General features: G+C 35.0%; 1 protein-coding gene across 1 annotated transcript; it reads right to left on the minus strand.

Annotated features, from left to right (window-relative positions):
* Nucleotides 1-7,440: 7,440 nt before the first annotated feature.
* Nucleotides 7,441-13,444, minus strand: LOC141457754 (zinc finger protein Elbow-like). Its single transcript, XM_074134982.1, has 2 exons — nt 12,995-13,444; nt 7,441-8,461 (listed from the first exon to the last, which is right to left on the minus strand). Exons 1-2 carry the CDS (start codon nt 13,067-13,069, stop codon nt 7,685-7,687), a joined length of 852 nt encoding a protein of 283 aa, XP_073991083.1. The 5' UTR covers nt 13,070-13,444; the 3' UTR covers nt 7,441-7,684.
* Nucleotides 13,445-13,803: the final 359 nt, after the last annotated feature.

The raw sequence follows: 13,803 nt of genomic DNA on the forward strand, positions 1-13,803 counted from the left end.
CCGCCACATATAGTAGCTCCTCTCACTGACCACCAGTGAAAGAGATACCCCTTCCGGAAGTGCGGCGGGGGCCGGATAAATGTCCTCAGGGTGCCGCATATGACCTGCGGGCCATAGTTTGGGGACCCCTGAGCTAGAGGATGTTCCTATTATGTCCACTGGCGAGAAAACGAAAGTTTGGCTGGGAAATATTCTAGGTTCTTTTCTGCACATAATTTATACACTCTGATCTTCGCATCCTGTTGCAGTATTATCGTCATTGGTGGGTCCGAGCGGTCCTTGTGCCACTATCTTCGTGTACAATATTAGATTCATCACATTGTGGTATTACTGAAGGCGCCACGGTAGCCGAGCGGTTAAGTGGCGTGACCTGCAAAGCTAATATGTATGGTGGTACTGGGTTCGATTCCCCTAGTCTAGGCCTTGGATTTTATTTAAAGGTTAATAAAAGAAATTTACAGTAAAGTATGTTTACTAGTCGCTTTTGTCCACGACACCTAATTGGTAGTTGGACGTAAAGCCCGCCTGAAAAAATAGGCAATTACTTCACTTATCGTCTTTGGGGCAAGACCTGTTCCCTACGGCTCCACCGGCAAGAGGCTTACTGTAACGTTCCCTAAGTAGTTTGGGGATCCCTGGACTAAGCTCTAATGTTGGCTTATTGTAATGGAACGAAACGGAGTGTTTTTATCTCTGGGTTTGGGATCAGAAATTGCTGCGTAGATACAGCAGGTGGTAAATATTTTCGTGAAGATAACCTCCCTGACTTTTCACTCAGGCATGAAGGTCAAATCAAGGCCACTGAGATAGTTATACGAGAAACTAAGATGGAAAAAAACTCATTGAAACCGTGTTAGGAATAACACGAAATTATTTAAATATCAATCCTGCATAGGATGATATTAAAGGGAGCAGGCTAAGATGGTTCGGCCATCAGCTGTGAGTGGATTAAGCGAAAACGGTTAGCCTCACCTTCAAAACACTGGTGGATGGTACAAAGGAAAGGATTAGAAGACAATCATTCCGAAAAAGGAATTGATGAAATTAATCAGAGAGAAATTGCTAACTGCTTAGGCCGTTAAAAAAAAAACTGCTATAATTAATATGATAAAAAGGAATTATGCTCACCTCTTTATCGGACTCAGGTGACATCAAAACGCATATTCTCGGAGAATACACAAAATTGAGACGCTGCACAATCGCTATGTGAGAAAGTGAGAAAAAAAAACCTTTATTCCAATAAATTACTTGTAATCAAATAAAGCATTTCAATTTATTCATGAATTATTATATAATTTCATACTTTATTATTAATGAATAGTTATTATTCCAATTAAATACAAATATAAACAATCTAATAACATTTAAAATAATTAGTCATTTTTGGGAAAACATAGGGAAATAAAAAACAAAAACCTAACCTCAAAACGTGTTTTCAAATGTAATTATACAAAAAAAAAAAATGGCCGCGATTACAATTCTTCCTTTTACCAATTAGTAAGAGAAGTAATTTATCAATTTAAGAAGTTAGTAAATAATTAAAGCTTAAGTTTTATTTTATTTATTTATTTTTTGAAATTGATTACTGGAACACTTTGATTTATTCTTAACCTTCGTAGTGACAGCGCATTATAAAGGTTTGCTTGATCAATAAATAGATTTTGATTCGGTTGCTTATTTCTTGAAGAATTTTAAAATGTTTGTAAACATTTCTTGTAGGAATAAAACATTTGATTTGATGTAGTACAATCCTTTACTGATGATTACCAGACAACTGACTGTTTTACTCTTCGAACATGATTTATATTAAGCTGGTAGTGGGTATCTTAAAATGATACATCAGTTTATTTAAAGAACGATCTAATTATTATTATTTTGTTTTAAGTACACTCTCCATCTTCAAAGTATAATCAGTAACCGCCATCAATGTTCTTTGTGAATGTAACCTCCCATCATCACTGTTCATGTAATCCCTCTTCCCCAGACGAGCATCATCTTTCAGATTATCATCAGATTGGATGATATAAAACTGTAGTTGGTCTTATAAATGGGCATAAACTTTTATCCGACATTCTAATCCGGAGGTCATACCAGGCGAAAGTTGGTTTGTGCATCCTCAGGATCTTATCCTTATCCATAAAGATCAGTTCCATAATTTCAAGATTTCCTTTTTCCAATCGAGAAACTCGACCAGTCCTGCTACTAGCATTCATTGAAAGAGATGGATAACTTTTAAGATCAGGGCTGGGATTCTTTATTAGCTCAGGTCCTATCAGGTTTCGAAATATTCCTAACATAAAACCTCTTACAGGCAAATAATTTGACACAAATCTTACAAAAGGTGAATCAAGTCATCAACATAACCAACAAAAATTTGCTGATACCAAATGTGGTTAATTTGAAAATAAAATCCAGAGACATGCTTATTTAAATTTGCATTTTTTTTTTTTGTCATCTTGCTTTAGTAAATTTCTTACAGGATGGTTTTCAAATTTTTTTGAATCTTCTTCATTAAGAGTTAATCCCCAAAACGATATAGAAGGATATCAGTTTTTATTATAAATACAGAAGATTGAAGATTTTTATTGAATTGCAAATAATATACGAGGTCCGTAAATTAAGTAATGAGACTGATTTTTTTAAATTTTTTTACTCAAAAAGAATTACAATTCTTCCTTCTGAAGCCACACAGCGCTGGAGACGTTTCTTCCAATCATCATAGCAGTGTTCGAACTCCGATACTGGAATAGCCTTCAGCTGGTCGGTTACAGCCGTTTGAAAGTTTTCGACTGTCCCAAAATGAGTTCCCTTGAGGTGATTTTTCAACTTCGGGAAGAGAAAAAAGTTACAAGGACTCAAGTCAGGCGAATAAGGAGGCTGAGGAGCCACAGGAATGTTTTTACTGGCCAAAAACTCTGGTTTATTGAAATTGCTGTGTGACAAGGACCATTATCGTGATGTGCAACACCCACTTGTTCTTGATGTTTGGTCTCAGACGAATGACCCTTTTTCGAAGTTTTTCAAGAACCTCTCGATAAAAGTGTTGATTGACCGTTTGACCTTGAGGTAGAAACTCATTGTGGACGATTTCGTGGATATCGAAAAAACAAATCAGCATGCATTTGATCTTCGACTTCAATAATGCTCCTTGTCACAACAGCAATTTCAATAAACCAGAGTTTTTGGCCAGTAAAAACATTCCTGTAGCTCCTCAGCCTCCTTATTCGCCTGACTTGAGTCCTTGTAACTTTTTTCTCTTCCCGAAGTTGAAAAATCACAGGTTTTTTGCATTTAAATTTAACTCAAATTAATAAGATCAATTTAAACTTCATAATAAAGATCTTAAACATAAACACGTCAACCTGTCAAAAAAAGAGAAAGTGTTCACACATTAAGCCAACTCAACTTAAATTATCATTTTCCAACTAAAAATGGTGACGCATTAGTTGCAAGAATCTTTAGCTTTCTGATGAGTCATAACACAGGTGATTTATTATTGTGATTTTGTGTAGAGAAGTTGAAATGGAAAAAACTAAAATAAATAACCTCTAATCTCGTAGGAATTTTTTAAATAAAAAAATAAAATAGAACCTTTTGATTAAATTAAATTACTCTCAATATTATTCTTGGAACACTCAGCGTATTTTCCTGTATTATAAATTTATTATACTCACTACGAATTCCGTATTTTTATAATGTAATTTTTATATTTCCTTTAAAAATATCCGGTTCCAGATGGCCGACTAGCGCATCATCTTGGCCACTAACTGGAGCGACATCAATCCTGTGCCTTCTGTTAGGGCACAAGCTACCATAGTGAGCTATATAGCTCCCAAAGGAGCTATGAAACGATCTAGGAGAGTGGTGATAAGGCCATCAAAATCAAAAACATTTTCGTTAAATTCAGTAGTTTGTTGGTTGTCAAAAAATGATTTTGAATCAATTTTTGTATTCAATCAGGAACTAGAGTTCTTAGAAAACAAAAACTATGCTTTGCAAGCTTATTTGCTTAAATTAAAATAATAAAAAATTTGTTAAATTAATGTCTGCTATATGAGGTGCACTATTTATATTTTGAGCCTAATAACAAAAAACAGTAAGTCATTGAAAATGACTTCATTGGTTTTCAAAATATTCTCCTTTATGATCTATACACTTCTGCATGGGTTCGAACCACTTATCAAAGCATTTTTTTTTTATCCATTCCGCTTGAGACACCTCCAAAACATGGCTGAATTCATCAACGGCTTCTTCTGCCGACGAAAATCGTTCTCCACGTAATTTATTCTTGACGTTCGGAAACAAAAAGAAGTCATTTTGTGCCAAATCAGGACTGTACGGCGGATGACCCATTAATTAGATTTTTTGAGTGCTCAAATAGTCGGTTGTTAGACGAGATGTGTAACAGCTGGCATTGTCTTGATGAAGAATGATCCGACGGCGCTTGTTTGTTTTCCTTATTTCATCGAAGACTTCCGGCAAACAAATGGTTGTGTACCATTCAGAAGTGACCGTTCTACGTTCCTCTAAAGGCACTGTTGCCACATGACCAGTTTTTCCGAAAAAAAAACAGGCGACCATTTGTTTCGAAGTGCTTGGAGCGCGAACAACTTTTGTTGGATTTGGTTTTATCTTGAAACACCCATACAGTCGACTGCTGTTTAGTTATAATATATCCATTATTCGTCACCTGTTACAATCTTATACACGTCTTTTGAAGCACCGCCATTGTATTTCTTAAGCTTTTGTTTGCACCAATCGACACGAGCATCTTTTTGAGATTTTGTCAGATTATGTGGGATCCCACGAGAACAAACCTTTTTCACGGCTAAATGATCACGGCAATATTTTATATATGCTGGTGGAACTAATGCCTATGGTTGCCTCAATCTCACAGTATGTCACATGACGATCTTGTATTATTAGTTTTTGCACAGCCTCAATGTTTTCTGACACAACAACTGATTTTGGACCAACTTCCACGACAACAACAACTTCCACGGTGAGCGAACGACGACCACGATTGAATTCGTTATACCAGCGTTTCACAGTGGCAAAGGATGGGGCTTTATCGCCAAAAGTGGAAGTAAGTTGATCGATGCACTCCTGTCTTGATAATCCACGTCGAAAATCGTAATAAATCATTGTACGAAAATTTTCACGAGTTAATTCCATTTTTTCGCTCATACGAGGGTCGTTTGAAAAGTCCGTGCAAAGTCAGAGAGATAGCACTACTGGCGCTTATCGAGGTTATGTTTAGTTAGTAACATCTCTTGGAAGAACACACACCAAGTTTCAGCCAGATCGGTCTATTTCTTTGTGTTTGGCATTCGTTTGAATCGAGGAAGTCGAGTGATTTTCAAAAAATGGACGAAAAACAATTTCGTGTGTTGATTAAACACTACTTTATGAAAGGCAAAACGCCTCAGGAGACTAAAGAGAAGCTTGATAAACATAATGGTGACTCTGCACCTTCCATTAGAACAGTTTATAAGTGGTTTCAAAATTTTCGGAGTGGCCATATGGGCACAAGTGACGCTGAACGTTCTGGACGCCCCGTTGAGGTTACTACTCCAGAAATCATTGATAAAATCCATGATATGGTGATGGATGACAGAAGAGTGAAGGTGCGTGAGATTGCTAGTGCTGTGGGCATCTCGAATGAACGGGTACATAATATTTTGCATCAACATTTGGACATGACAAAGCTATCCGCAAGATGGGTGCCGCGATTGCTCACGCTTGACCAAAAACGAAATCGTGTGAAGTGTTGCAAGGACGGTTTGCAGCTGTTCCAGAAGAATCCGCAGGACTTTAAGCGTCGTTTCGTCACTGTGGATGAAACATGGATACATCACCACACTCCTGAGACCAAAGAACAATCTAAACAATGGGTTACCAAGGGGGAATCTGCGCCAAAAAAGGCGAAGACCGTTCCTTCGGCCGGAAAGATTATGGCGACTGTCTTTTGAGATTCGCAAGGAATAATCCTCATCGACTATCTGGAAAAGGGTAAAACTATTACAGGTGCATATTATTCATCGTTATTGGACCGTTTGAAAACCGAGCTGCAAGAAAAACGCCCACAAAAAAGTCCTTTTCCATCACGACAACGCACCAGCTCACACCTCAGCAGTTGTGGTCGCAAAATTAATGGAAATAGGGTTCCAAGTCGTTTCACGTCTCCCCTATTCTCCAGACTTGGCTCCCTCGGACTACTATTTGTTCCCCAATATGAAGAAATGGCTGGCGGGAAAAAGATTTTATTCAAACGAGGAGGTGATTGCAGAAACGAATGGCTATTTTTCAGACTTGGACAAATCCTATTATTCGGAAGGGATCAACAAACTAGAGCAGCGTTGGACGAAGTGTATAAGCCTAAAAGGAGACTATGTTGAAAAATAAAAAAGGTTTACCCCAAAAAATTAAGTAGTTTTTATTTTTGCACGGACTTTTCAAACGACCCTCGTATAACAGACATTATTATAACTTAACAAATTTTGTATCATAAATCAGCAGCTAAAAGTTGATGACCTGATTTAATTTAAACAAAAAATGTCAGTTCAATTTTTTGATCTAACAAAACTTCTTCTATATAAACAACATTTTGAAAGTCGAAAATTCATTGTTTCCAAATTTACTGAAGGTAGAAAAATATGTATTTATTTATATGCGTTACGCAATAATATTAACTACAGCGTAAAGCATTTGAAATGAAAGATTTACAACTCAAACAAAACAGCACTTTCACCAATCAAAATAAAGTTGTATATCTTGCACCTACACTGAAAAGATCAGCAGCTAATTATGTAAATTACACGAAGAATCGCTGCGAGAAAGTATCATCAAGTTAATTATGAGAAAAAAAAGAAAAAAGAACATAATAACTCAAATTTTAAATAAATAACTATAAACAAAAGTTAATAAGCAATAATTTATAATGATTAGCAAAATAATGCGGGTCATTAAATCACCAAACACGTCATCATTAATCTAATGATATATTGCTATGACCTTTCCTATTTATTTTTATATTTATTCTCTGGATGATATAAATTGTAATAATTATCCTGAACAATAAATAAATCATTAATGGATGTTAGAATTAAATTAATAAAGTTTTTTTTTAAAAAAAACAAATCAGTTTATTGCAATAAATAATACAAATCTATATGCTTTTTTTTTATCATATTATTAATGCAAAAATTATAATATTGCATTTCCCTCATTTTTCAAATATATATAAATTATTTATTTTATGGAGATATTACATAGAATATGTATTCCATCATTGTGTGTGCATGCGGTAACTATTATCTATTATATTCTTATTTTTATATATTTATATATATTATTATATAAAGAGACTATATACATTCACAATATCACCTTGATTTTTCATTTTCATATAATTTTCTCCATTTTTCTTCGCTTTGGTTATTAATTACAACACTTATTTAACAAAAATATACAAAAAGAAATTAAGAGAAGAAAATAACTGAAATGTCTTTACACATACATTTTTTTTGGACACTGAAAAGTATTATTGTTTTTGTACAAGTTGATATAAAATATACAAAGAGTCCTTTTATTATTAATATAATTATAGAATCTTTTCAGGACGAATTCGGAGGATGAGAATTCGAAAAACAAATAGCGCAAAAAGTTATTACGTGATAACGGTTCAAGGATGAGAAGCACCTAATCTTGGACCGTACAAGGAGAATGGACTAAAATAAGGAGGAAGGCCAGGATGTGTGTATGGAAAGGGTGGTAGAGTTGGTGGTAAAATTGGTTTTGTATAAGGATGGAACCTAGCCGTAGAGAGTGGACTTAACGGCGGCGTTGGATAACTTCTACCTAGTAATGGATGTGGCATCAATGGATCGGCTGTATGCGACCTTAAATGGGTCAACAGTTCTTCAGATGTTGTAAACCTTTTACCACAGAAAGTGCCACCAGTTATCCATGAGCATATATAGGACGGTTGAGCGATCATGGCCGCCAACTGGGCATGTGCATATGCGGCGGCTACATGGCTACACTGGGTACATCCGGCTGGACATGGTTTGGTCACATCGTGTCCACCACCGCTCAGACAACCAGTACAGTAAGGATCTCTGCATAGTCTAGCTGGATAGAGATATGGAGATTTCAGTACATCAGGGTACTTATCTTTGGCGGCTATTGCCGAGGCTACTGCGGCTGCGGTTGCAGCGGCGGCTGATGAAACTGTAGTTGATGTTGGCGGTGTTGCGCGTGGACTTTTCGCCGGTGTTTTCGAACGTTTATCGTCTAGATCGTATGGTTTGAATGATGCTTTTGGTGAATTGGAAACGGATGCTGGTGAGGCTTTTTCACGAGATTCTTTCTTTTTCTCTATGATCTTCGGTGGTGAATCAGCTCCAATTTGTGAACAGGTTTGTGCCAGCAGTGCCAGTGGACTTTTTTTAGCATCCAGCTGCAAACAAAAAAATTAGTAGATTAATAATATAAAAATAATAATAATAATAATTACGTCTTACAAGAAAAAATTAAAATTAAATAATTAGAAGTAAGAGAAGCAGTAGGGAAAAACACACTTTTATATTTGCATATTATTTATTAATAATTTAAATTTCCAAGGCCAAGAACATGGTGGAAATACCGATGTACACGGTTAAGCCTTCTAACTAAGAATGTGTTTCAATCCAATGAACACAGCTACCCGAATTAGCAAAACAAATAATTATAATAATTAATAAAATCTGATGGTTGTAAAGACAGAAGCGGTTGAAGATGGAACACCACAGCTGCTTTGATGTTGACAGCAATCTCGACAACAGCTCCTTAAAATATTTTTTTTAAAAGTATTCTAGAATAATAACGGCAATTTTAATTTTGAATGAAATATATCAGGTACCAAAAAAGATCTTGCGGCATATAATGAAAGAGAGTAGATTGAAAACTTCATTTTTTATTGCTTATTATTATTTTTGACATCGGCAAAGCTCTACACTTGGAAAGATTTTTAAGGAATAATATCCGGACATACCCGTCAATTGTTGACAAATTTCAAAAAAAATGATCGTCAAAAAGCTTTTTGATTGGTCGATGTTGTATGTGGTGAAAACTTAGAAAAGTAGAAGTCAACGCCTCTGTAATAATTTGATCCATCACTTTTGATAGAGATTAATTATAAATCTATCTTATGAAAGAACAACGCAAAATTTTCCTAAATATTTTTGATATTTTTAGTTCTTTAGGAAGACTAATGGAGCTATTGCAATTGTGGAAGGCTCTAATTATTCTCCATCAGAGAATCAAGATGAAAAGTATTGTAGCTAAAGACTCAATCTTTGTGTTGAATCTTTGTCTCGTGAAGTATTTATTTAAATATTACGAGCAGTAGCGAAAATAATATTTGAAAAGAATTTTTGCTTTCAAAATGGATTTCCTTCTTGGAAGGAACTCCATCTCATCGCTAGAAATATGGTAGAAATACTTTAGCCTAGTCAAATTTCTTCCCTAATGAATGGAGAATGGCTGGAAAGCGATAGGTCGAGGTTGTGAAGTGACAGAGGGATTATTCAAATTGAAAAAGATGGCAACTGAAAATTAAAGATATGATGAAAACAATCCACCGAAAATAAAAACAAAAAGATGTAAATATAATCGATATTGATCGATACTGCTAACGTTAAAAGCCACATCCAATAGTTTAAATTTAGTGAAAAGATAATAAGCCCAGATCACATGCGAAAGAACAACTTTAGTCATAATATGTTACGATTCTCCAGATAATCTCAGGATTTCCTGCTTTATTCTTAAATTTAAAGGGGTAATGTCTCTGACAATGTAGGTCAATATCTCAAGATTACAAGTTAAGGTAAAGCATGAATAAAACACGAAGACTTCGCCAATTTATTTAGTAGTACTATTTATTTTTTAATTAATTTTAGTGCGTCGTCAACATCTGAAGTCATTGGCACCTGGAACTTTTTCAGTGCACTACCGGTCTCCGGACAATGTTTTCTCGTTATATACCACACTATCCATCTCCGGACAATGAGCTGTAAGAAGCTCCAAGAAAATCTAAGGGCCAGCAGCTGGCTTCGAACTAGTGAATGTCTTCCCTTACTAGATGTATTATCCAATTTATTATAAAGACATATTGATGCCAGGTTGATAGATAATGGTCTACAAAAACAAATTACAACAAGAAGTAGGCATGAAACCACTAAAGACTTTCAAAAGATAGTCTAAATTACATTTCAGCTTCGTATATAAGTGCTGGGAGAATTTATTTAGTACTTAAGTTACAAATTAACTGCAGCAGTTTAACTGAGGTTAATGAATACTTTTTGAAGAAATTGTGTTTCCACAGAATAGCGAAGACGAAAATCTTAATCAGGCAGAAAACATTGGCCAAAATTGGATGAGCTCTGAACACTGTTCCTTATAGTTATATCCAATTTGTACAATCAAACAATTATTTGCAACGCTAGCAGTACTGAGAAGACTTATTCTTGCAAAGGAGATATTAGAAGAATATCAAAAAAACACAGAAACTGAAAATTATTTGTTATAGAAAGTTAATTTATACTGGAGATTCTAAAGGCAGAGATTAGCTTCACTGCCTGGCGGTAATAGGAGAAGAATAGTGTGTCAGGTTACATTCTTGGATCCATTAATTGGGCCTAGCTTTGACAGAGTAGTATTTAAATAAAATAAGTAAAGAATTAAAAACTCAGTTCTGAACAACATTTGGGAATCTAGAAGCAACATTCCCTTTATTAATTTTTATCCAATTGCACCCAATCTGCAAAGGGAAATCAATTTTGTAAGTCAAATATTGTTTTGTCTTTTAATAAAGGCGAGAACATTACGTCACAATCACTATGGCCGACAGTATAGAAATATATCATTGGAAAGGCTGACGTTATTAATGAGCTAACAATAATGGCTATAAGATTAATGAAATACCCTCCATCAAGCTACTAGAAAATGAATAGAAAGAAAAAACAAACTTTTTTTCCCGGACGTTTCTCCATCGACTAGTCAAATAAAAAACCGTTAATCACCGAGACATCGCGTTAATTGTTTTCCGCTTTTCATAGAAAGTCTTCCCCCCCACCTCCATTCAGACACACCCACGCACATGTACACGAGAGCCGAATAAAAAAAAAAAAGGCAATGCGGCTGGAGGTGCTGCACCATATAAATCACCTTTCGCTGGCAATTATGAGCGGCAATAAATCATGGACCAAAGGCGGGCCACAGAAAGGGCCACAGTCAGTACTGGAAAGGGTGGAGGAAAAAATCATAGTAACGGCGGGGGTTAGCTAGCATAATCACCTCCTCTTTTCAAGAGCCAAAACCAGCACCCAGCACGACCAGAGGGGGGCGTTTCGCCTCCCCAAAGCTGGAAGATTTAAATAAAAAATGAAAAAAAAAAAAGATATATATATATATATATACAACGAGTTCATTCTGATCTATGGCTCCCAAGTTGAGAGCACAAAAAAGAAGATATATATACGTATATATAGTCCTCTAATTGCCCCAAGGCCCCTTTATCAAAACCTTAACTGTCGCCTGGCACAAATTAACCCCCCCTCCTTACCCATCTCTTGTCGTCACACAGTGCAACACACGGACACACGGACGGGCCTGCAATTCATCTTGACAGCCGGGGGTTGTAAGAGAGCCACGTCCGCCTTTAATATTTTCAAGGGATAACGCAGCAGTATATAATATAAAATAAACACCTGGGCTTTACTTACAAAAAATACAAATAACCTATAGTTTCAAAAAAAAAAATCAACTTTTTAATTAATAGCTTTCAAAGAAGTTCTTGTTAAAAATATAAACAAAAATACATTTAGCCTTACATTATGTTGAAAGGTTACCCAGGGCAAAAACCAACTAGCAAGATTTATGATAAAACTTATTTAAAAAAGATAAATATCATTAACAAAACAGCGAACAGAAAGGAATAACGATTTGACACCAAAAGTATGCATTCATTATAACAAATACAAATAATAGTAATAATAATGAGGCTAACATTAACTCATTAAAAATTGGCAAAAAATGAATTTCTCAAAGAATTCAAATGTGAAAAAAACCTGGTAAAACTACCGATTTATTTATTTATAAAATTTTCAGGTAAAAGATATTTTATATTTAAAAAACAAAATAGAATTTCTTAAAAAATTTGTTTACAGGGAAGGATTAGCTATGCGTTTAGAGTATTGGATTCCCATGCGGCGATCCAGGGATCGAATCCAGCTGCTGACCCCTTAGATTTTTTTTTTCTTCCTAGGAGCTTCTTACAGCTCACTGTCCGGTGACAATGTTGTCTGTAACGAGAGAACACTGTCCAGAGGCCGGCAGTGCTCTGAAAAAAAAGCACCGGGCGCCTATAATCTGAGATGATGGCGCGCCTTAAATCATTTAAAAAATACTATTGTTTGATTTAATATAGTAAAAAAAAATGAACAGTTTAGGCTCCATTTATTCGTATTAAGAATAATTGTGAAGACCAAAGCACAGACAGCTTGCTAATTGGTTCCATCAGTTTTCTCAATGGTTTAAAACATTCTGCTATTTAATGAAATGTAAGCTGGCAATTTTTGTTTAAATGCATTACATTTATTATGTGCAAATAAACTTTAGATAATTAGATAGTAAACTAATGCCACGCCAAATGTTCCGAGTATTCTTAAACTCAAAAGAAAAATTATCAAAATTAGTGCTTGTCTCTTATAGAACATTTTTTTGAAAGAATGAATTTTGAATCAATTAGGTTTTGTTGGACTAAAATCCTTGAACAAAGGTTTTGACATAAATGCCAACTTTTCGATACAAATGAGTGATTTCTTCACTTTTTTTGAACAACCTATAATCAACAAAACATAATTCAAATAAATTTTAAATCTTTCACCACGAAAAACTGAATCATACAGATTAGTTATTCAGTGAAAATTGTTAGTTATATTAAAAAACTTACTGTGGTCGGCATCGGTGATAAATAATCCGGCTTAAGGTACTGATTTCCATTAGCAGAAATGATTGTATTATCCATATCAGATGTATTGGACGCCGTGGTTGATGATTACTAATTATTAATTTCGAACACACAGTCACCAATTTTTTTTAAATTAAATAAAAAATTATAAAAACTAAACTAAAAAAAAAGCGTCAGCTAAGTGGTTTATATATTCTTACGCCAACTTTTTCACAAGCATTTAAATAAAAAAAAACAAAACTTAAAACTGATCGTTGTTAGCCCAGGTTTGTGTACAACTTGTTGACACGCCGAACAACAGCAACAGACTGACTACTCGGCCAGCTGACTCTGTTGAAGATCTCGACCAGTTTTTAGTTGAACTGTTAGCCGATTTGCCGCGCTGAATTCAACAAAACATACACTCTAAAGCTAACTCACACTTAACATTTTTACACCCTCCATTCTTACAAAAGCTTTCATCGTTTTATTCAGAGCGCAGACACTTGCTTACAACATAACCTCCCACCCAACAGTTTTACAGTTTTGCTAACCAACCAAACCCCCCTTGTATTTTAGTCTGTTACTTAAACTGACTCATCACCAACTGTTGAAAAGAAAAAAAAAAGGATGGAAAATAATCCAGTTGAAAAACAATGTTATCGTCATTCTCTCTAATCTTTCGCAAAACTTTAAGATTTCTTAAATGAACTTTTTTGGTTTTTTATAGACATATGTTTTTGTCAAATTGGTTTCTAATCTCTTAATATGAAAATGTTACCTTTGCCTCAAATTTACGGTATTTCTTCTAA

This window comes from Rhodnius prolixus, unplaced genomic scaffold (genome assembly GCF_049639745.1).
Source record: "Rhodnius prolixus isolate KJV_2025 unplaced genomic scaffold, Rpr scaffold_5, whole genome shotgun sequence".
NCBI lineage: Eukaryota > Metazoa > Arthropoda > Insecta > Hemiptera > Reduviidae > Rhodnius > Rhodnius prolixus.